Source organism: Suillus plorans (genome assembly GCF_016647745.1).
Source record: "Suillus plorans strain S12 chromosome Unknown HD556scaffold_6, whole genome shotgun sequence".
NCBI classification, from domain to species: Eukaryota; Fungi; Basidiomycota; class Agaricomycetes; order Boletales; family Suillaceae; genus Suillus; species Suillus plorans.
Window position 1 is genome coordinate 648797 of NW_024537390.1, and position 23248 is coordinate 672044.

The 23248-nt window shown below is 43.8% G+C and overlaps 5 protein-coding genes across 5 annotated transcripts; 4 read left to right on the forward strand and 1 right to left on the reverse strand.

Annotated features, from left to right (window-relative positions):
• Positions 1 to 2538: 2538 nt before the first annotated feature.
• HD556DRAFT_1438225 (uncharacterized protein) lies at positions 2539 to 3431 on the forward strand (the record flags this gene model as incomplete). The annotated part of the gene is made up of 4 exons (XM_041305820.1): positions 2539 to 2603; positions 2664 to 2697; positions 2751 to 3080; positions 3120 to 3431. 4 exons carry the CDS (start codon positions 2539 to 2541, stop codon positions 3429 to 3431), a joined length of 741 nt encoding a protein of 246 aa, XP_041165372.1.
• A 7365-nt stretch (positions 3432 to 10796) lies between these two features.
• On the forward strand, positions 10797 to 11183 carry HD556DRAFT_1438227 (uncharacterized protein; the record flags this gene model as incomplete). Its single annotated transcript, XM_041305821.1, has 2 exons — positions 10797 to 10886; positions 10938 to 11183. 2 exons carry the CDS (start codon positions 10797 to 10799, stop codon positions 11181 to 11183), a joined length of 336 nt encoding a protein of 111 aa, XP_041165373.1.
• A 5645-nt stretch (positions 11184 to 16828) lies between these two features.
• Positions 16829 to 17185, forward strand: HD556DRAFT_1196791 (uncharacterized protein; the record flags this gene model as incomplete). Its single annotated transcript, XM_041296291.1, has 1 exon — positions 16829 to 17185. A coding segment is annotated over one exon (357 nt), but the record flags the coding sequence as incomplete, so codon positions are not given.
• Positions 17186 to 17400: 215 nt separating this feature from the next.
• Positions 17401 to 18416, forward strand: HD556DRAFT_1304350 (uncharacterized protein; the record flags this gene model as incomplete). The annotated part of the gene is made up of 4 exons (XM_041299673.1): positions 17401 to 17580; positions 17724 to 17938; positions 18031 to 18251; positions 18310 to 18416. 4 exons carry the CDS (start codon positions 17401 to 17403, stop codon positions 18414 to 18416), a joined length of 723 nt encoding a protein of 240 aa, XP_041165375.1.
• Positions 18417 to 21497: 3081 nt separating this feature from the next.
• On the reverse strand, positions 21498 to 22487 carry HD556DRAFT_1438233 (uncharacterized protein; the record flags this gene model as incomplete). Its single annotated transcript, XM_041305822.1, has 1 exon — positions 21498 to 22487. One exon carries the CDS (start codon positions 22485 to 22487, stop codon positions 21498 to 21500), a length of 990 nt encoding a protein of 329 aa, XP_041165376.1.
• Between the last annotated feature and the right edge of the window lie 761 nt (positions 22488 to 23248).

The following is a 23248-nucleotide window of genomic DNA, read 5'->3' on the forward strand; positions in this document are numbered from 1 at the left end:
AGATTCTACAGAGTTTATATACTACAGAGGACTTAACGGAGAGTCAGTCAGCGCAGTCCGAAGCTATGCGAGGCTGTGAATGGAGGATGTAGAAAAGTCAAACACTAGTCTATCGGAAAATAGTAAATGAAGACGGAGATGAAGACATAGGAAAATAAAGCCAGAAATGAAACGAGGTACGGAAAATGAGGAAGTCTAACTCAAGAAGGAACATACAAAGGGATAAGGCACGGAAGATAGATGCGGGTCGGATCCGGATGTCCGGAGATGAATGCGTGATGGGTCTGGGTCCGGAATGCAAGGAAGATAGATGTGGGTCGGATCCGGAAGTCCGGAGACAGGTGATTACCATAAGGGGATGGGCGCTGATTTAAGGTTTGGGTTTGGACATGACAGATAGGTCGGATCCGGAGATCCGGAGATGTGGATATCAGATCTGGCATCCGGATATCAGATGCAGGAGTACAGGGATCCGGACGGATAGAGGATTGGGTCTGGAGACATGGACAGGAGGTCCGGAGGTCCGGATGAGGCGTGGGAACGTCATCGGATGTTGGTCCGGAATGCGGGATATGACAATAACCATCAAACAGCTCTCATTCTGAAGCTTTATGTGTATCCATAAGACTCTCTCTTTCAACAGAAAGTGAGACACATATCTAAGGACAACAAAGTTAAAACACGACCTATCAGGCTGAAAAAAACCTAATGAATTTATCCAGAACACAGAACATTCCACAACACTTCATATAAGACTACACAAGAAGAGGACAACAAACTAAATTCTCCCAAGAACTGACCACATTACCTCCCACAGAGTAGAAAAGTCGGAGACCATGGACTTAAGAACTGGCAAGAAGTCTTCACTGTGTATAATTGTGTTGTCATTATACACAACCTTTATATAAGACCCTTAGGTAACAAGACATCACGCCAGGAGTGATGTGGAAAGTAAGGAAAGTATGTCGAAGGTCAAGGGTAAAATTATATTAGGAGAGGTCAGATTGTCGGATTCAGAGTGACTACAAAAAGATGAGTACATAGTGCTACAAGTAGTAACTCAGGATTCACTAAAACAAAAGATTAAGAACCTAGGTGAACAAAAACCTGCAAACAATTGGGAGCTGAATATAAATATATTGCAAGCAGGCAACTGACTGCCAAAAAAATTCGCTTGACTGATGAGGTGGAGGACGGGATAGACTGCAAGGTGACGAGGTGCTTGAAGGAGGGACTGCTTGTCATTGACCAAAGGGTTTTAGCTGAGCCAAAAAGGCGAGGACAATAACCCGACACTTCTCAGTGGTACAGATTGCTGCGTAGTGGGAGGAAGACTTGGACTCGACTCAGACTCAGTAGTACATACCACTGAGCATTCAGAGTTGATCAGTCAAAAAGGACTTGGAGGTGGTTGTGTTGAGGCTTGTTGATTACAATTGCATAAGTTAGGCTTTAGTCACGTGAGTGCAGTTTACTGCTCTCAGCATAGTCATCATTCACCTTTATTGTCCTGGCATGATGGTATGTACTGTCATGTTGTCGCTCACCTCTGTTTCTTCTGTTTCTATGAGGAGCCGACTTCAACTGCTGGGGCATCATCAATCATCAATAATATTTGGCACGACGGTATGTACTGTCGTGTCATCCTTTCATCGCCTGCCTCCACTGGATCTTTATTCCATTTCCGTTCCTGTATGGCTGCACTCCTTCTGGCAAATACTCAGAGTGTTCATCCACATTCATTTATCATTATCAGTGCCCATGTCAGTAGGCACATTGTACTTTGTCGCCTTGTTTTCCTTGTAAAGTTTATGTTATTGTGAGTCGCTGTTAAGAACGTGCTCAAGGGTTGTATCCAAAGGGCTTGGCTTCAGCTCATGCGCTGCACCCCTTACCTGAGTACGTGCCCCTAACTTCCGAGGGCTAACAGATGATGTCCAGAATCCGGAGTCCGATGTGCAGGAATTCTGGTGGATGTTTCGGGAACAAGTGATAAGACTAATCCGGATGAAGTCCAAACTAGAAAGGAAACAGTGGAGGACTACCAGAGGTAGAGGTGGAGGTGGTAAGTCAATAGGAGTTGATCCTAAGACTATCAGAGAACGATGAGAGGAGACTCAAGTCGGATGGAGGAGGGAATGAGCAGAATCTAAGATGATATTTGAACTGAGGAAATACAGAGACTTTACAGGGTTTATATACTATGGAGGACAAAACAGAGAATCAGTCAGCGCAGTGCGAGGCTATGGGAGGCTATGGACGGAGCATGTGGAACACCTAACACTAGTGTATCAGAACTCAATAAAATGAAGACAGAAATGAAGAAGGTATAGAAATTAAGTATAGTTGGTTATAGGTATAACCAGATGACTGGAAACAGGGGCTAACTGAGAAGCGACGTACGAAAAGGGAAAAGACCTGGAAGATAGAAGCTGATCGGATCTGGAAGTCCGAAGATGATTGCGTGATAGGTCCGGGTCCGGAACACGGGATATGACAGTTGCCCTCACTTTGCCCTTGTTCTTTTATTGTATTTAAATGGTCATCCCGGTCTTTACTCTCCTAGACTTAACCATCACCCATAGACGACGGTACATACTATCGTCAGCATCATTCACCTGATGCCCATGTCCCGTCCATCGCTCAAATGATGCATGTGTCAGGAGTGTATTACCAGGGGCGGATGTGACGAATCAGGTGCACCAAAAGGAGTGTTGATAGCAGAACACTTACTCACTGCTCATATCCAGCGTGTAAAGGCAGAACATGCTGAGCCCGTGGCTGTCACCTCCAATCTTTCTGCATGCATCACCACTGGCAGCAGTATTGCTCCATCCCATGTTTGCATTCTGGCAGATGAACTCGGGCAGTTAACATTGTCACCACCATTGAAGTCAACCCGCAAGGGTGCTGGCGAGAAAGTATCCAAGAAGGAGCATGGTCAGCAAACCATGAGGGCATTAGATGTCCTTGACAACATCGAGTCCCATATTCAATGGATCTTCTGCTTGCTACTGGATTCTGGTGACCTTAATGACATTGGCCGCGAGGTACCTTTGCTTCACAAAGCTGTCAAGAATGTCAGTTGATGGGCAGATGTCATAATGACGTGAAAGCAGGCAATCATCACTCAGATTGATGACTTGGCTGCACAGATCAGCAGGCATAAGCCATCTCATGATGTGCTGGTATCCGTCGAGATTAATACCAAGATTTTCTTGTACCACAACTTCAAAGATTATCTTGCTAGTCTCCTCTCGTGTAGAGATATCGAGGCTGTAATGGATCAGGCATGCGATGATGTCATGGAATCCATTAACTCTCCTCATCTACCCTTCATCAAAAATCTGTTTGAATCTCAATTCCTCTGTCAGTTTGGTGGCCTGGAGCCAGGCTTGCCTTTTATTGACAGAGGAGAGGAAAGACTTTAAGAATTGGAAACCTCGCAATAGAGACAATGTGGATTCGATGCACTGCCTATTGGAAGGCTTAGTTCCTCACCACACTCATAATCTACTTGGTTTGACTTCGAGGTCAACCACATCGACTTCTGTCATTCCCACATTTATGTATGATTTTGGCGAAGTGTCTCCTAGGACAATGACACAGATATCTGTGATCCAGACTCTCCTTGTTTCCCAGATGAGTATTTCCAACAAAGAGGCTTGTTTTAACAAGCTGAAAGACTCTCTGTTGCACAAGAATACGGAACCATTGAAGTTCATCTGCAATACCCTGGGTTGTATGCCAAGGAAAGCTGGTGGAACATTTAAGATAGATTATGTCAAAGTCCTTCTCGATTGGGTAAGTTCTTTGCCATTGTATTTACTGTCCTGAGTTTTCTAATGATTATATACAGCATTGTGGAAAGTCTTCAGCTGCTCCCCAAGACAAACCTCAGTTAGACTACTAGGGTCCTGTTGGATAAAGTATGTACCCCAAAGGGTGGTATAGATCCCTACCAAGAGCTTGCTGAAGATCCTATGGATGATATTGTCCAGGCGCCTGACTCAGCAATGACCAGTGTAGTACCTGAGGATTTATATACTCTTATCAGATGGTGAAAAGCAGTATTGCAGGCCTCACTCAAGTTTGCTAGTATTATCTACAGCAGGGCATCTATGCACCTGGAAAACAGCCAGATTCTGTTCTATCCTGACGGAGATAGATTGTTGACCCCTGTCTCCACTAGTATCATATCTATGGTACGACAACAGGAGAAATGTTGTTCCCTGTACAGCGACATCTCCCACTGGATATTCACAACCATACAATTGACCCCTTCTTGATGTATCCTGATTTTCTGGCCAAGTTGTACTTGACAAACTTACAGAGTTGTCTCAAAAAAGTCAAAGTGTCCTGGGTGGTTGGCCACTTTGCAAGGTGGGTGATTTCTGAGTCTCATGCAGTAATTTTATCCCTATCTCGGGATTGAGAAATTCAACTGAACCCTCTCAATGATTCATACTGACAATTGTATCTTTTGTATTGTATTAGTGTTGTATGTTATTACTAGATACCCATGATAATCACAGTGTATATTTGAATTCTCGCATATCTGCAAATGTTATACATGAGGTGATGAGTTCAGGTGGTAAGCAGGCAACAACTGAGTTGTGAGTGGGCAATGGTTGGGCAATGGGCAGGTGATGATTGGGTGATTCATTTTGTCTGCAGACAAAACTTGAAGTTTTGTCATCATATTCTGCCACTAGTGTAAACTTCAAATTTTCAGAGCATCTTAATTGTTGGACAAAACTTCATAAATAAGCAGGCATATGGTCATGTCCCAAATTTCATGTTTTGTCTGCTGTTTTAGGTCTGAATTAAACTTCAAATTTGAGCACACACAGAAAATTCGATCAAATTTCTTATTATTATTGACATATAGTTGATGGGAATATGGTTGCCGATGCTTGAAATTTTGTATGTCGTCCAAAACATTACCAATATTTGAAGTTATGTCCCTATCTTTATGTCAGTTTAAATTTCATATATTTTCTTCACATTTGGTATGACATAAAAACATCTCCTAAATATTGATAACCCCAATGTGCTAGTAGTATTGACCCTCCTAATCCGACTCCAACCTTCTTTCTGTCAAACGACAATGTCAAAATGATGGATGATTTTGTACAAAGTTGTTGTGGAGAAAGACATTGAACACGGGCCTTGAGAGCGAAAGGTAACAAAGATTGCTATGAAGAAAGGATGTGTGTGCCAGTATCTGTGTTGAATGAATGTGGGGAATCCTTCATTGCTGCCAACAAAAAGCATGAAAAGACAAGTACTCGTTTTTTTAGTGACACGGGCCTGATGGCCCTGCTATGTGGATATGAACATGTTCTCTGGCTTGCCAACCTCACATTGGCAGGGGAAATGCAACACTATGTGCTCGCTCTTCTGGATCACTTGTTCAAGCATCTGCTGCTCAGATGACCGTAGGACCTCTCTATGACATCGGGTGTTAACTCAAAAAACAAAGCTGCTGAAAATGGAAACTCCTTGATGACAACACTCTGTTCATATATTCTTCACTGTTGCAGTATTCCATGCATATGGCCATCAATGGCCCTGTTAGATCATCTACCACCTGAGGAAGCACAAGGGTTTTGGACTGTCTGACGGCAAGGGATGTGAACGACTGTGGAGTTCTCTTAAACAACTCATCCCATTGTTACATGTTTCTGGGGTAAGTCTATATTCATGTATTATACTACATTTCTGACTATACTGTAGTTCCATCAACGTCTTTTTGTTCTTGATGTTCAAATTTGCCACCTGGACACAAAATCCATTCAAGGCTTGGGACACTGGCTCCATTGGCAATGGGTACATTGTCAAATGAACAAGAACACAGCTATGGGCAGTTTACTAAACTTAGACATTGATGAGGATGTCCTACATGCTGAATGGAAGGTGCAAATTACTCACCAGACATGACCCACCCCACATAAGAGTTCTACTAGTGTTCTCGCCACCTCACTGAGTATATTGTATAGGGCAATCCCAGAACAAGGTGGCGGAGGTCATTACAACTATTCTTGCACTGGAGAAGACCATGGATGCTCATGAGACTTCTGTCTATGAGCTATAGATGCAGCTTTATGTAGGCGGTGTTCCTAATATTGTGGAGTTCAATCTGCAGCTTGCTGATGCTCGGTCATAATGTGCCAAAATCACAGATACCCTTTGACATCATAAAGCTGCTCTTAGAATGCAAGGAAAGGCCGATCTTGAGATAATGAAGAACAATATTTATCTGAAAGTCTGCTTGAATGCTCGTCAATACAAACTCGTATTCGGGACCATCTCCGTCAACACAAGTTTGAATTGGAGAGACTAGAGAGGTTGTATTGAGCAACAGTTAATGATATGTTAATTCTATTTGACCTCACTTCCAGTGTGTCTCATATATTTTCAGCAGAACACAAGCTTCACATAAACACCCAGCACTCAATCAAATGCCAAGAACCTGGGATTCTCAAATTGGTTTTGACTTACAATAGCCTGTGTACTCAGTAACAATCCCTTATACATCAGCAGAGAGCTCCTCCTTCTGCTATTCCATCTCACTCTATTACACGCGAGGGCATCTTTCTACTCAATGTGGATGATGAGATCTGGCAGGATGTTGGCCTGGACAATGACTATATGCACCCACTGGCCTGGTTATTAGATGAGGCCACCAGGTCTGGTATTCATTTATAGCTTGAAGTGGATCAGTGCATTGAGGAAGAGACTTGTTTGATGCAAGAGTGGTCTGTGATGCAGGAGTGGATGTTCACAGAGTGGGAGGCCATACAAACTGCATTGAGAGATGCTGGTGCATGTAATCACAGTATACCATGATTAATATTTAATTTGTCAGCAGCCGATGATCTTGTGATGTTGTTCCACCTCAGTGCCTGTGTGGAGGAACTTCTGTGCATCTCTGTCATCTGGAAGAAAAAAACTTAAGAGATTCCTTTTGCTTGGCCAGTCGAGAGTTGGGGTCCTTCAAATGAAGATTTAATTTGAGCTGCTTGAGACCAGGTGCAGTCTTTTTTTTTTGCAGGATGATGATGATAATGAGAGTGTCAGAGTGGGGGAAGAGAGTGATGAGGAAGGTGATCAGACATATTGTGATATCAGAGATGATAAACTAGTGGATGTGATTGAAGAGATTGCATTAGCTGATGAGTATACTAAATTGTCACTTAAAAAACAGTACTGCACATAACATCCCTGACTCCCATGTTAGCTATACTTTTCTCAGTGAAACATGATAAATCATACTATAGGGTCATGGAAATAGCTATAAGTACCTGCACTTGCAATTGGGATATAAAGCCACACAAGGTAGTGAGACCCTTGTACATCATTCCCCTTCACTTCTTAGATATTTCCTTCTTGAATATATCTGATGAAATTGTTAATGAAAGTCTCATTGAATGTTTCTTTTGAAGCTTAGTGCTTCTATGGCTTTCAAATCATGATAAAGACCATTCACTTCAAGACCTACTTACTTCTCATTCCTATCCCCTGTGGCTCTTCCCACACATCACTATAGACTGTTTCTATTTACTACAGTTCTTTCCATATCTAATTGTGGGCCTTTCCCATGTAATGTAATCCTTCTCACATGTCACCATGAGTTGTTCCTATTCACCATGGTTCTTTTTTCATTTACATGGTCATTTCCTATCTACTGTGGTACTTCCCATGTTTATCTATGGTCTTTTTTATTTATTGTGGTCCTTCCTGTATATCTCAATGGTTATTTCTCATCCACTGTCACAGGTCCTTCTCATGTGTCTCTATGGTCCTTATTCATTTACCATGGTCCTTCCTATGTGTCTTGGTGATCATTTCTCATCCACTGTGGTCCTTCTCATGTGTCTTGATGATTATTTCCCTGTCTCTATAGTTCTTTTTTCATTTACTGTAGTCCTTCTTATGTGTTTCAACAGTCATTTCCTATCCACTGTGGTCCTTCCACATATCTCTATGGTTCTTTTTCATTTACTATGGTCCTTTCCATATATCTTGATGGTCATTTCCCATTTATTGTGGTTCTTTTTATTTACCATGGTCTTTCCCATGTGTCTCAATAGTCATTTCCCATCCACTATGGTTCTTCCCATATGTCTCTATGGTCCTTCTTTATTTACCATGATTCTTCTCACATGTTTTCATTGTCTCTTCCTATTTACTGTGATCCTTCCTGCAGTTGGCCTTTTGATAGTTTCAATGTATATTCTATGTCCTCACTTTTAATGCTCAATATGTTGGCTTGATCTCACTATTGCTCCCTCCACTTCATGCAAGTTATTTTCTACTACCTTGGATTTGCTCATCACTTCACCTCTTTGCTTTTTCAAACACAAGTCTTATTTCAAAGTTCAATTGCAGTTCCAATGTAAGCCACAGCCTGAGACTACAGTCTTATGTCAAGACCAATTTAATGAAGTGTGATTTTATTTGTACAAGTCTCATTGGACTATACTTTTGAGTTTCCATATGCAGGCTTACTCAGAGTCTATTTCTTGCCTCAGTTGTGGCACATGCTTTGAGTATTCTTTGCTTTTGCAGAGATTTTACCTAGTATGGGCAGGTCTTCACCTCTTCTTACTTGTTTGTTATTGCACTATGTATGTAGGCAAATAGTATTTTACTTTTTGCCTCTTCTCACTTGTTTCTGTTATGGTACTAGCTTTTCATCAATATATCCTGGATACTGCCTACAATTTTGTTTTTAGCTGGTCTGATATTTATCTGATCTTTTTGGAGCATACCTCCAGAACAATCCTTTTGCTGGCTAATCCTCACTGCATGTGCTTCTGCAAGGCAAAGTGGGACCAATTAGTCACCACATTTGATTTATTTATTTTGCCAGAGTTTTTGGATCATGATAGGACCCCTGACACCCCTACACCATGGGAAATTCCCAATATATGTGTGGTCAAAAGTTAGCCAGTGGTTTTTCCCACAAAAATTATTTTGGCCCTTGGACTTTGCCTAATATATTTCATTTTGGACCCTATACATACTTGGGAAAGACCAAAAAAACATTGGCCAGACCACCTGAAAAGTATCCCCTAGGTGAAAACCTTTAGAGGTATAATATAACCTAAGAGGTACATACCTGAAATGGGGTGACCAAAGTGCTAAACCCGAAAACATCGGACCTGACACTTTGACATTGGACTCATAATTATACCTTCGGATATTGTTTCCTGTGCTCGGACTTTTGACCATTTATCTTTTCACTAACTATTGATCTAGCCCAAACAGCTAACCTCTCAGGTCAAACACACTTGTCTTGCAAGTATAGCAGACTAGGCTGTGCAAGGCCACAATATTATATTTGGCTGAGAGCTTACTGTGTATTACTGATCAGCCATTGTTGTATCATTACACTAGTGTTACTCAAAACTCGGCTAACTATGTTTCAAAATCTCAGTTAGAAGCTTCAAACTCTCGGCTAGAGACTTCAAACTCTTGGCCAAACACCCTTTGATGTGGCTCAATTCAAAGTCAGGCAACCACCGCAAGGCGGAGTTTCAACTCCAATGCCTCCCCTTCATCAATGTGGTCGCCGGTCTGCAAGACTTTGGGCTAATGCTCAATTGTGCTCAAAATCTATGGATGCTCAACCACCCCCCCCTGAAGGACTGTTGGCAAAGCTCCCTCCTGAATCTTCTGGCCCCAGGATAGTGATCCAGTGGCAAAGTGAAAACACCCTAACCAATGTCCTGGTAAATCATCTATCAACTCACCCTGCTGACTGCAGGATGCTCTTCTATTCTGATGGGAAGAAGGCGATGGCCTCTGTTGATGATTGCCCCTTAGGCTCAGACAAAGGCCAGATTTATAGCTGTATCGCCCAGTTCATCTTTGAGGGCCACCCTAAGTATGGCAGTGCATATGAACAGAATCAGAAGAAATTTTGTGATGCAGTCTCCAACTGCATCACAAAGTAAGTTCTCTCGTTCATTCATTCATACCTACACTAAGTCCCTTAAGTCTCAGAACAAAATACAAGAAACTCAAGGTGAAATTCAGTGATACTGATGCCGGTGTGGTGCCACTAGGTGACATGGCTATGAAAAATTTGTTAGGTGAGTCGTCTGTCACTTGCTTTTGGTTCTTTGCTGATTGGTTCTTATAGATGCAGTTCTTATTGAGCTCCCGTGGTACACAGAGCTTGATCAAATCTGGCATTTCAACCCATCCATGGCCACTAAGACTCACTCATCCAAGCCGGGGGCCGATCATGCAAGTACCTTGTACTCACTTGTCCAACCACATAGCAGGGCTGGTCCTGCCATACATTTTGATGCCAGTGCTCAATGGTCTTCTGTACCTACTCATGATGCTCAGTCCTCCTCAAACTCCCAGCCCTACAATGTATATACCTCCCATAGCGCATTTCCTGCTGTAACTACATATTCCACCAGCACTACATATCCACCTAGAGCCTCTCTTGCTATGAATTTGCACGGCAATCCTGTAATTGATCCGCAACTGCATCCAATTAGACTCCCCCCTTGAAGATGCTTTAAACCACCTTGATGATGATGAGATTATGTACAATGATACCAGTACCACCGATAACCCTCCCCAAGTTACGGGGACCAAATGACAATTTGCTGTGTCACCTTCTCCCCCTCCTTTGGCCCTACAACCACGACCATTTCAAATCCCCACCAAATCCCCAGCATCTTCATATGACAACCGCTCTGCATTCGGTGCACAGAGGCCATTGAGCCGTTGGGGGGTGACACACAGTGGTGCCAGAGATTGCACGCAGCATGTCAATGCCATCATCGACAACACGCAACACCACATCTGCATCGTCATCGGACTATATTGGGTCGCCGACCCCACAGACCTCACTGCCGGTCAGTGCAGGGAGCTCGAAGAAGAAGACTAAATCTGATGTTATGCAGCAGGTGGACCAGTTCCAGGGTGAGATTGAGAGCTTACAGTCTGATGCTATGTCACGTCATGATAGCAAGCATAAGCAGTTCCTCGCAAAACTCGAGGTAAAGTCTGAGCACCATCATGAGACGAAGAAATATGAGTGGATTCGCTCAACACGGGAGCATGAGGTGTCTCAAGCAGCCTCAACCATTGGTGCCAACAGAAGGATAAAGACACTGAGATCTGCCTTCATGAAGTGGATATACGGTCTTTAAAACAGCAAATGTATAATCAACATGAACATGGATCTAAAAAAAATCAATTCATTGAAATATGGTCCCCTCAAAAAAATACCTTAGAGAGGTGATAATTAAATGTCTTCTGGTCCTTAGTCAACACCCATTGCGAGGCTTCTTGAAAGGGGCAATGCACCATGGCTCCAATGGATATGCACTGTCAGCCCACACCCAATGACCATCAGGTAGAAGGTCAGCATGCTCTTCATAGAGACGGGTAGATAGAAAAGAGAATGCATCATGGACACTCCCAGGATGACCCAGAGAATAATCCACAATGAGAAGGTTATGGGGCAAAATGACTGCCTAGAATTACATCAATTTTGCACATGAAGATATAAAAAAAATACCTAACAGCCAAGGGAATATTTGGATTTCCTATCATAAAATGTCTCACCGAAGTAACCAGGTTTGGTGAAAAGATTCATAGTTGAGCCATCAATTGCTAGAAAGCCACCCTTCCACTCTGGGCAGGTACGCAACTCGGCAAATTTGCGAGCCAGGTCAGCATCCTCAGAATTATCTGCTGGGAAGCAGATAAACTGATCGTGAGCATCAAGCACTGCAATCATCACACAATTAGTGTAATTAACCACAGACCCAACACTCATGCCTGCCCATTGAGCGACATCTTCAAGAGTAATAGCATGTTCATAGTGGCTGGCTCGATTTAAAAGAATGGCATGTTGAATGGAGACAGGAAGCTGAGGATTGTTGGACTGATTTTGGAAGATGGGATGATCAGAAATAAAATTGAGGATGTCATCGAAGATCTCAGGGTTAACGCGGAGTTTCTGCCGAAACAAGTGAGGGCAGTGTTCTTCGTGATGAACCAACATGTAAAGCTAAGGTGCTTGTGGGGGAGGCTCATCAGACTTCTGGAGTACACGAGCCCTCTTAACCTCATCACAAAGAGCATTAATGGTGTCACAGAGGTGGTCATAAGGCACAGTAATGTCATCAGAAGAGATAGAACCATCACTGGAAGAATCTGAAGTCCCTGTTATAGGGGAGAGGGGGGAGGGGGGAGGGGGGAGGGGAGGGAAGGTGAGCTAAAAGATAGATAGATTGAATTATCATCATCTGAAGTAGTGGATAGTAAGTCCTCGAAGTCAGAATTGCTCTCAAAGTCAGACCAATTGTCCAGGATATTCTGGTACTGTAGCTTGGCCAGGGAAAGTTCAGCCTGATCTACAATAGCCAGGAGTTCTCTATGGATGGATGGTTGAGGCATAGTCACAATTGGGGGGTGAGGGCGGAAGTCGAGGGAATCAAAACTCCTATCCATTTGGTGTATATGTGACGTCGTTTGTGGCGGAGTTTGAAATTTTGGAAAGATCTGAAGTTTCATCTCGCAGTGAGCATGTTGGTGTCAATGTTGACCTCACCCTCCAGCCTCAATGCTCACCCACAGCACTGAGCAGGACACCAAATTTTCAGGTGTCACCAACTCAAGGTAAGTACTTTTTGTGCCTCTTGTATGTTCCAGCTAACATTCACCCTTATCTTACAGGAAATCTATTCTAGTGCCAGTCCCACACATGACCAACAGTGGCTCATTTTTACCGCCAAGCCACTGGTTTCTCCAACTCATCACTACTCCCTATACCTTCTACACTCCCCTTCTCGAGGGGTCGACTTTGCATTCATCCAGCTGGCTCAAGGCACACTTAGGTTTAGGCGACCCCTTATACCTAATGCAGTCTTTCAACCACCCCAACCTGTACTACTATGCAGTACAGCCTAAACTGTCCATGCAAAAGAAGCAAACAGAGGAAAGGCTGTAAGGACAAAGTCCAAAGCAGAATAGGTCCAGAGGACCGCGGGAAAGTTCTGGAGGAACTTCCGGAAACTTGGAGGAATGGTGGATCAGAGGATCAGAGGATCAGAGGAGCAGAGCTCCGGCCTAGGGAATGCCTCCCTAGGCCTGAGATGGATATTGACTAAGTTGGAGGACTAGAACTGATGTGAGGACTTAGTGTGAGATCTAGTGCCAGGACTAATATGATATTCAGACTGAGGAATTACAGAGACTTTACAGGGTTTATATACTACAAAGGACATAACGGAGAATCAGTCAGTGCAGTGTGAGGCTATGTGAGGCTATGGACGGAGCACATGGAACACCTAACACTAGTGTGTCGGAACATAATAAAATGAAGACAGAAATGAACAAGGTCCGGGAAATGAGTACAGTCGGTTATAGGTATAACTGGATAACCAGAAACAGGTGATTACCATAAGGGGATGGGCGCTGATTTAAGGTTTGAGTTGGGACATGACAGATAGGTCAGATCTGGAGATGTGGATGTCAGATCAGATGTCTGGATATTGGATCTGGAAATTGGACAGATAGAGGAACTGAAGGTCTGGAGACATGGATAGGGGATCCAGAGGTCCGGATGAGGCATGGGAATATTGTCAGATGTAGGCCCGGAATACGGGATATGACACTTATCTGCCAAACATTACCGTGCTGGTATGGGCTCACAAGAGCGCAGCACCACTCAAGATCCAGCCTTTGTCTGCCCCCATCAAGTAGTGTGCTTCATTATCCACTCAACTCAAGGCCCAAGCCACGGCAGGATCCTGGAAAGCAGCTCGAAGATAGCCATACTCTCCACCACTACAACATCATCTTTCACTTTACCTTATGTCTCTGCAGATTCACGCAGATCTTTTTCATGTGTCCTCCTTCCCTCCACACTTATTTAGTCCCTCCAGTGTTCACTACCTATGGCTGATTTCGTTCTTCTGCGGGCTCCCTTTTTTTAATGAATGCTAGCATTTGAAATACGATGTATATCTACTATGGGTTGCTTTTTTTACTCTAAGTACAACTTTCCCCTATGAACATACAGTTTGAAAAATCACAAGTGTTTGAATCTCTGACTTCGTGCCAACGTGCGCTGAGCATGTTCTGAGCGAGTTGAAACCAACTTTATTCAAGAGTTCAAAGTGTGTTAAGCGTGTTAAGCGAGTTTTCAAAACTTATTTTGAGTAACACTACGGTTTATCAAAGTGTTACAAGTAACATCAGTCACATGGCCCCCCTATCATTTTCTTATTATCCTTGCCCTCACCATCTACTGGCTCACGCTCCATTACTGAATATCCGTTGACTGGATCCTCGGGACTGTTCCCATCCCTTGTCTCCACCCCCCTCCCTGACCTTATTGCAGATAATGCACCAACATGTGCATGTACCCTAGCACTATGACTCGTCATGACTTGTGCCACCAATGTGGCTTTCCTTTTCTATTTCCTTTGACTTGCGCTTGCTGTGCATTGTATCTTTATCGTTGGCTCATTCCAACGTTTCCTGGTCTCATTCTGCATTCAACCTCCCATCACTGATCAGGCTGTGTTGCCAGCATACCTATACCCTTTCTGTTTCCCCTTTACCCTTACCTACAGTACAGTAACCCAGCCCTCAACCCTTCCCACTTAGTATAAGTAGTCGGTCATCCTGTACTAGATTCTCTAACTTGAATCCACTCAATCTTCCCTCAAAACTACTTCCTTCAAGAGCCCCATCAGCTCTTGTCTCTAGTATGACTTCTTAGGTGCTCATTGCACCTAAGTCTACCTCGATCAACGCTCATCATTTAGACAAGACAGTCCTTACTTTGAGTTCAGTGACTTCACAGACATCCATCTTAGAAGTCACATGACACGCACATCTGTGCCGACTTGACGTTGCCAGTCTCACTCGCTATACCAAACCCTTCCGGTTATGTCATGAACGTTAGTGGACAATGCCTGTTACGCTTTAACAATGAACCCCCTTTACTACTAGCCGTAGGTTTACAAGGTAGATTGCTAAGGTCAAGTTAGAGAAACATACATGGTAACTACTAGGTATATAAGCATGAGTTGAAGCGGAGCTCCAATATAGAATAGGAGCCTAAATGGTAATCGTCCAATGGGAATAATCATAGTAAGAGTCATACGATAATGTGGTGTGGAAATTAGGTAGAATGATGTTCTGTGAATAAGTGAATAAGTGAAAAGGTGATAAGTGACTATGTGAAGATGTGAAGTGGTGAAGAGGTGAAGGTAAGCCCAAGAACCATAACAACACCTCTCTTAGGGCTCCGCATAACAGACCTATTTGAGTGCATAACACAAAGTCTCTCTCACATTATCCGAACAATTTGAATATCTCAGCCCATACACACATCTCGCTTTCACATTCTTTCATGCTCATTGACACTCATTTATGTCCTATCAACTTTATTACAACACTCAGACTGTGGTGAAGAATGTTGCTGTCATATCCTGCATTCCGGACCAACATCCGATGACGTTCCCACGCCTCATCCGGACCTCCGGACCTCCTGTCCATGTCTCCAGACCCAATCCTCTATCCGTCCGGATCCCTGTACTCCTGTATCTGATATCCGGATGCCAGATCTGATATCCACATCTCCGGATCTCCGGATCCGACCTATCTGTCATGTCCGAACTCAAACCTTAAATCAGCGCCCATCCCCTCATGGTAATCACCTGTCTCTGGACTTCCGAACATCCGGATCCGACCCGCATCTATCTTCTGTGCCTTATCCCTTTGTATGTTCCTTCTTGAGTTAGACTTCCTCATTTTCCATACCTCATTTCATTTCCGGCTTTATTTTCCTATGTCTTCATCTCCGTCTTCATTTACTATTTTCTGATAGACTAGTGTTTGACTTTTCTACATCCTCCGTCCACAGCCTCGCATAGCTTCGGACTGCACTGACTGACTCTCCATTAAGTCCTCTGTAGTATATAAACTCTGTAGAATCTTTGTACTTCCTCAGTCTGAATATCATACACATATTAGTCCTCGCACTAGCCTTCACCCTAAGTCCTCGTAACAGTTCTAGTCCTCAGACTTAGTAATTATCCATCTCAGGCCTAGGGAGGAATTCCCTAGGCCGGAGCCCCGATCCTCTGCTCCTCTGCTCCTCTGCTCCTCTGCTCCTCTGCTCCTCTGCTCCTCTGCTCCTCTGCTCCTCTGCTCCTCTGCTCCTCTGCTCCTCTGCTCCTCTGCTCTTCTGCTCCTCTGCTCCTCTGCTCCTCTGCTCCTCTGCTCCTCTGCTCCTCTGCTCCTCTGCTCCTCTGCTCCTCTGCTCCTCTGCTCCTCTGCTCCTCTGCTCCTCTGCTCCTCTGCTCCTCTGCTCCTCTGCTCCTCTGCTCCTCTGCTCTTCTGCTCCTCTGCTCCTCTGCTCCTCTGCTCCTCCGATCCTCCGATCCACCATTCCTCCAAGTTTCCGGAAGTTCCTCCAGAACTTTCCCGCGGTCCTCCGGACCTATTCTGCTTCGGACTTTGTCCTTGCAGCCTTTCCTCTGTTTGCTTCTACTCAGGACTTGTCCTGAGTAGCCATTACACATATCCCCGTCAGGACGAAACTCCATCGTAATTTCCGGAAGTTCCTCCGGAAGTTTCCCGCACTCATCTGGAAGTTTCTCGCACTCGTCCGGAAAGTCCTTCCGAAGTTTCCCACGCTTCTCCGGAAGTCCTTCAGACTTCACTGGACTTTCTCCGGACTTCATTCTGAAGTTAAGGGCACATACTCGGGTAAGGGGTGCAGCGCACAAGCTGAAGCCAAGCCCCTTGGAATCAGTCCTACCCTTTGTGCATGGTCTTAACAGTTGCCTTCTCTCTCACCAAGCAACAGTTACTGGACCCACACACTCACTTTTACCTTGGAGACGTTGGAGATGACCCACTTGAGATCTGTTTTGGTCGCACATGCATGATCGGGGGTCATAATTCTGCATGCTCTTATGCTCAGGCTATCAATCGTCTTGCTGCTGCAAAGGATATCGACAGCATTTTTAAATGCCATCCCAAGCTTGATCCAGGTCATCGACACCTCAAACTCATGCACCATGAGGAAGTCAATTACATAAACTGTGAGATCTGGGAAGGTAATATTATTGCTGGTCATGATGATCTTCCCTTAGCTTGGCGCAAAGGTCGCGATGCTGCTCTATCCATTCTTTCAATGTCCCAGCTTAATCCACTTCACTACTCATTTACAGAACATTTTAACAACCCTTCTGTTGACATGATATGTCCATTTGGACAAAACAGATACTTTGGTGTCTGTACAGATGAAAAACTCATGGACTCCAGTCAGATACCTAATGCTCCTCTCCCTGTTGCAACAAGGAGTTGCAGCTTGAGTGTAATGAGGATGAAGAACTCATGCTAACCTTCCAGGAGGCATTGATCGATGAGTCCCCCAGTGATGCACCCACTGCTGGACCCTTCAACCAACTCAATCCTATAGTTCCGACATTGTCGACCCCAGAATTGCCACATGGTCCTGGCATACATCCTGATGACTATCTCTTGTACAATGAACAGTGGATTCATAAGCAAATGGTCTGTCGATTAGTCATCAACAAAGACTTTGTCTCAAAGTTGTTGAATTGACTTGAATGTGTGCACAAAGAATATACAAAAGTGAACAAATGGATCAATATGTTAGTGGGATGGATCACAGACTAAAACCCTTTCCTTGTCAGCAATATTTTCTGACTATCCTTCACTCTGGTTGTACACTATCTATCGGTGTGCTTCGTTCCACATCAGCAAGTCTCAATGGTATATCACGTGCTTCTATCAACATCACTGTCATGAAAGCCTTACCTTCCACTGCAAAGATCACAGGACAACTTCTTACTCTTATCCCAACCAATGCTTTGCCTGATGCCTCACATTATTTTTTGTGGGATGGAGGGTATGTTACTGCTCACTCAATCATTCAGGGAACACCTGATTCCACAGAGCGCAATATTATCATGTCTGTTCCTGGTGCCCTTGTTGAACCAGTCACCCTGAAACAATGTTCATCCACTTCCAGGACAATGTTAATAGTGATGCATTTACTCAAGTCAATGGTGGGCAAAACACCTGGAAAGTTCCTCGAGATGCAATGCAAGCTGCTTATGATCTTCTGTGGGCAAAAGCTGTCAAAATGAAAGTGACACTGAAGTCAATTGCATCTGTCACATTCTCAAACATCAAGTCTCTCCCTTATCAACTTTTCGATGGTAAGTCTCATCAATTTAATGGTTGTGCATTGTTTCTAATGCTTCTTTTATTTCTCAGGGAGTGTTGCAGTGTTTTCAGTTGAAGCAAACAGCCTGTTGGCAGCATATGAAGGAGAACATGTTGCAACCTGTTTGCTGTCCTCAGAAAACCTAGATTTTTCCTGATTTATCTGCCGGGCCTAATACCAGGACATTCAGCACTATCAGACATCAGACATTGTCTGATATCAGAGAGGTCCACTTCTGGTATCAGACATGTGGTTCTAATTTCAGATACTAAATCTAACTGACCTGAGGCCAGTTATATGTCTGATGTCAGACATGTCAGGTCTGCAGTCAGACAAATGTCTGGGATTAGACATTTCAGACAGTTTGGTTAAAACTGAAGAAAATAGTGATACTCAAAATAACTTTCAAAACCTTTTGAAGACTCGCCTAGATGCCGGCTAAACACTTTGAACTCTCGGCTAAAGTAGTTTAAGAAAAGTTGAATCGCGCTCAGCACACATCGGCACGAAGTCGGGCATCAAAAGACTTAGGGTATTCAAGGTGTGTTATATGCAGTGGGAAGTCGTACTTAGTCGTACTTTACAGAGCTAACCGCAATGTAGGTTCGTAAGATTTAAATGCTACAACACGTATCATATTTCAAATCGCAGCATGCATGAATTTTTTTTAAAAACTAACTCTCAGCGAGAACAAAACCAGGTGTAGGTAGAGTATCAAAGGGAACAGATGCTATATTCCTTTCCACTGATGCGCTCCAGCTATAGTGAGCATCAGTGGTGATGGATGTATGATTGAGGAACGGACGTACAGCCATGTAGATACTAGTGCCAGTGAAGGTTCCAGCTACTGTCGATAGGCTCAGGAGAACGTGGTGTTTACACAGTCAAGTAAGGCCAAACTGTTGCGCCACCTGCGAAGGGTGGACTACTTCTGGATGTTGTAGCTGCTGAGAGTATGGCCATCTTCGAGATAGTGTGCAAGAGCGCCAACAGCCTCGAGCCAGTCGGATTGAAATGGGCATAGAGTTGGCCTTTAAGAAAGAGTATAGAAGGTCTAGGGAATGAGGTAGAGGGCAGGTGGGTGGCTCACCAGCCAAGATAAGGCACTGATAAGGTGGTATGTCTGCACTAGAATAGATTTTCTGTGAGATAAGGATAAATCTTAGCTACAACTTACAAATAGAACAAAAAATTACTTACCTTGTTGAGTGCATGACACTTGATGGTGTCATGCTCAGCGCTGTAGGTGATTTGAGGGTGAGGTCGACAACACCAACATGCTCAGCATGAGACGAAGCTTCGGAATTTGCCAAACATTTAGACTCCACCAAAAACAATGTCACATATATGCATAGATAGGAGATTTGATCCCATCAATTCCACCCCACTGTAACTAGTATGCCTCAGCCATCCACACGTCAAGAACTCCTGGATATTGTAGATCAGACTGAACTTGCTTTGGCCAAGCTACAGCACCAGGATATCTTAGATGATTGGTCTGACTCTGACTCCAACTTTGACTCTAGCTCTGATGATTCCAGCTCTGGCACCTCACTTTACTTCAAATGATGACACAATCAATCTGACTTTTAGCTCCCTCCCATCCCCCCTCTCCCCTATGACAGGGACCTCCAATTCTTCTAGCGACGGTTCTACATCTTCAGATGATGTCATTTTGCCTTACAACAGGCTCTACAATACCATTAATGCCCTCCGTGATGAGGATCTGAAAGCTCGTGTACTCCATAAGCCTGATGAGCCTCCTCCATGAGCCCCTCAGCTTCACATGTTAATTCATCATGAAGAACACTGCCCTCACTTGTTTCGGCAGAAACTTTGTGTCGACCCTAAGATTTTTGATGACATCCTCAATCATATCTCTAATCACCCTATCTTCCAAAACATATCCAACAATCCAACAATCCTCAGCTCCCTGTCTCCATCCAGCTTGCCATTTTTTTGAATCGGGCAGGCCACTATGGCAATGCCATTACTTTTGAGGATGTTGCTCAATGGGTAGGTGTGAGTGTTGGGTCCATGGTTAATTGCACTAATCGTGTGATGATTGTGGTGCTTGATGCCCATGATCAGTTTATCTGCTTCCCAGTAGATAACTCTGAGGATGCTGATTTGGCTCGCAAATTTGCTGAGTCATGTACCTGCCCAGAGTGGAAAGGTGGCTTTTTAGCCATTGATGGCTCAACTGTGGACCTTTTCACCAAACCTGGTTACTATGGTGAGACATTTTTTGATAGGAAATCCAAGTATTCCCTTGGCTGTCAGGTATTGTTTTTATTTTTTTATATTCTTGTGCAAAAATTGATTTAATTCCAGGCAGTCATTTTACCCCATAACCTTCTTATTGTGGATTATGCTCTGGGTCATCCTGGAAGTGTCCATGATGCATTCGCTTTTTGATCTACCTGTCTCTATGAAGAGCATGCTGACCTTCTACCTGATGGTCATTGGGTGTGGGCTGACAGTGCATATCCATTGGAGCCATGGTGCATTGCCCCTTTCAAGAAGCCTCGCAATGGGTGGCTGACAAAGGACCAGAAGTCATTTAATTATCACCTCTCTAAGGTATTTTTTTGAAGGGCCATATTTTAATAAATTAATTTTATTCATTTATTTAGATCTGTGTTTGTGTTGAACACACATTTGCTGTTCTAAAGGGATGGTTCCAGTCCTTTCAAGAGCTCTGGTTCAGGATCCAGGCTGAAAAAGACCTTGAGTTTGCTGTATAGTGGATCAAGTGTTGCATCATCCTGCACAACATGATCATTCACTTTGAAATTGAGCATCACAAGAAGGATGGAACATACCAGAGTTCTCTAAAGTGGGCCCGTGCAGAGGGGGAAGATTTTATTGATCAAGAGATTGAGAGTCCAAATGGTGAAGAAGTAGTTGGTGACAGGACATATGAAGGCACTCCAGGTCAAGCTGCTCGTGCAAGGCTGATGGATGCACTCTTTGATAGTCCTCACTCAGGTACACACCACAGGGAAGGATGACAACCAAAAACAATGCTTATTTGAACATGTACTACCACCAATACACCTGTACAACAAATGTATATACCTATGTAGCATGAATGAAAGTACTACAAGACATAAAACATGTACATATCCAATGGAACAAATAAGTAACAACAAATGACGACAATGATGACAAGATGACAAAGCAGACACGACGAGGGGATGGACAACAACAGATGCGGACAACACGAGGAAATAACTCATCCAGTTCCTGCATCTAATGAGGCCTTGGAGGCCTGCATCATTTGGTGGAACTGGATCTTGAGGCGGAGAGTTTCTGCTTCCTTATCAAGCACCAAGGAATGTGCTTGGTGGACCCGAATATCCATCTCACAAAGCCGAATTTCAGTGTCTTTGACCTCCTGCTGGCGCTGATGGCTGACTGCAGCTTGGGAGGCTTCGTGCTCCCGGGTAGCACGAAGCCACTCGCATTTCTTCATGTCATGATTGTGCTCGCTTTTGGCTTCAAGCTTGGCGATGTAGTGTTGATGTTTGCCCTCATGGCATGACATCACGCTCAACTGGAAGCTCTCGATTTCGTCCTTCACCTGCTCCACCTGCTGCGACATGTCTGACTGTACGTAGATGCCGGAGTTCTTGACAGCACGATGAACAGTTCTGGAGCAGGGGAGGCAGGAGGAAGGGGAGGCAGAAGGAGAGGGTGATGAAGGGAGTTGTTGCTTCTTCCCCGCAACTGGGCAAGGGCTACCAGGGCCATCGTTGAGCATCATGATGTCGTCGTCGCCTTCAACATGGTCCAATGCATTCCCCAAGGGGGAATGCAATGGACTGTAGTTGTCGGCGATATATACGTGAGAGGGCAAATGTGATGGTAAGGGGGGAGGGGGAGCAGAGTGTCGCAACATTAAGGAGTCATGTGTTGCTGGTGGATACATACCGCCAGCAAAATTTTGAGGTACGTGGTGCCCACATTGGTAGGCAGACAGATGATCTGAGACATTGGGAGTGTGTGATGACCGCCGACTGTTGCCATAGTACATGGAGGGACCAGCCCCACCATGTGGTTGAATGAGGGAGTAAAAGGCACCTGTGTGGTCGACACCAGGTCTTGATGAGTGCACTTTTGCAGCCATGGACGGATTAGAGTGCCAAATGGCATCAAGTTCTGTGTACCATGGCAGCTCAAGAAGCACGGTGTCCTGCATGATACGGGAATCATGCATGGACATAACTACTACTAGGAATAACCCTCAAAAGATTATGTCTGTTAGCACAGTCCTCAGACTAGTCACCCCATACCTTGGTATCAAACCTCGGTCCTATATTTCAAGTTTTATATGGAAGAAGAAGAAAAAGTCATATGTGAAGTAAAATGAAGGTCAAGGTATTGCCTTATCTTTGGCTTATTCACTTTGGCCAGAGAAAACCATTGAGAAAAGCTCAAAGCCTAACAAAAACCTATCTAAAAAGCCCGTGTCTTGCATATTGTATTTGTATCATTGTTTCTATCTTGTTTTCTCTAGCATTGTTCTTTTATTTTCTTTTATTTAGGATGCTATGACCTACCAGATACTCCAGAAAATATTATTTCTGAGTATGATGTCATAATGATGTCATATAGCTCCACAGAAAGTTCTAGACTATTCTGTTGGAAATTATGATGTAATGTATGAAGTCATAATGATGTCATAGGCTCTAGAATATTCTAGCTCCACTATGATGTCATCTCTGATGTCATTGCTCCATCTTTTATTTGTATTTTATACTTTTATTGGGTTTCACCCAATATTCTGATTGGTTCTCTCTTTATTTTATTGTTTGCGAACCTACATTACTTTCCCACACAAAATGTATATAAGGAGAGCCCATTCTCCCCAAAAAAAATAGAGATCCCTCTTCTAGGAAATTTTTTTTCTCAGAGAAACCCCTCAGTTGAACAAGACATCTCACTTGTTAAGATCTCCCACTTGTAGCAGAACAAGTGCAGGGA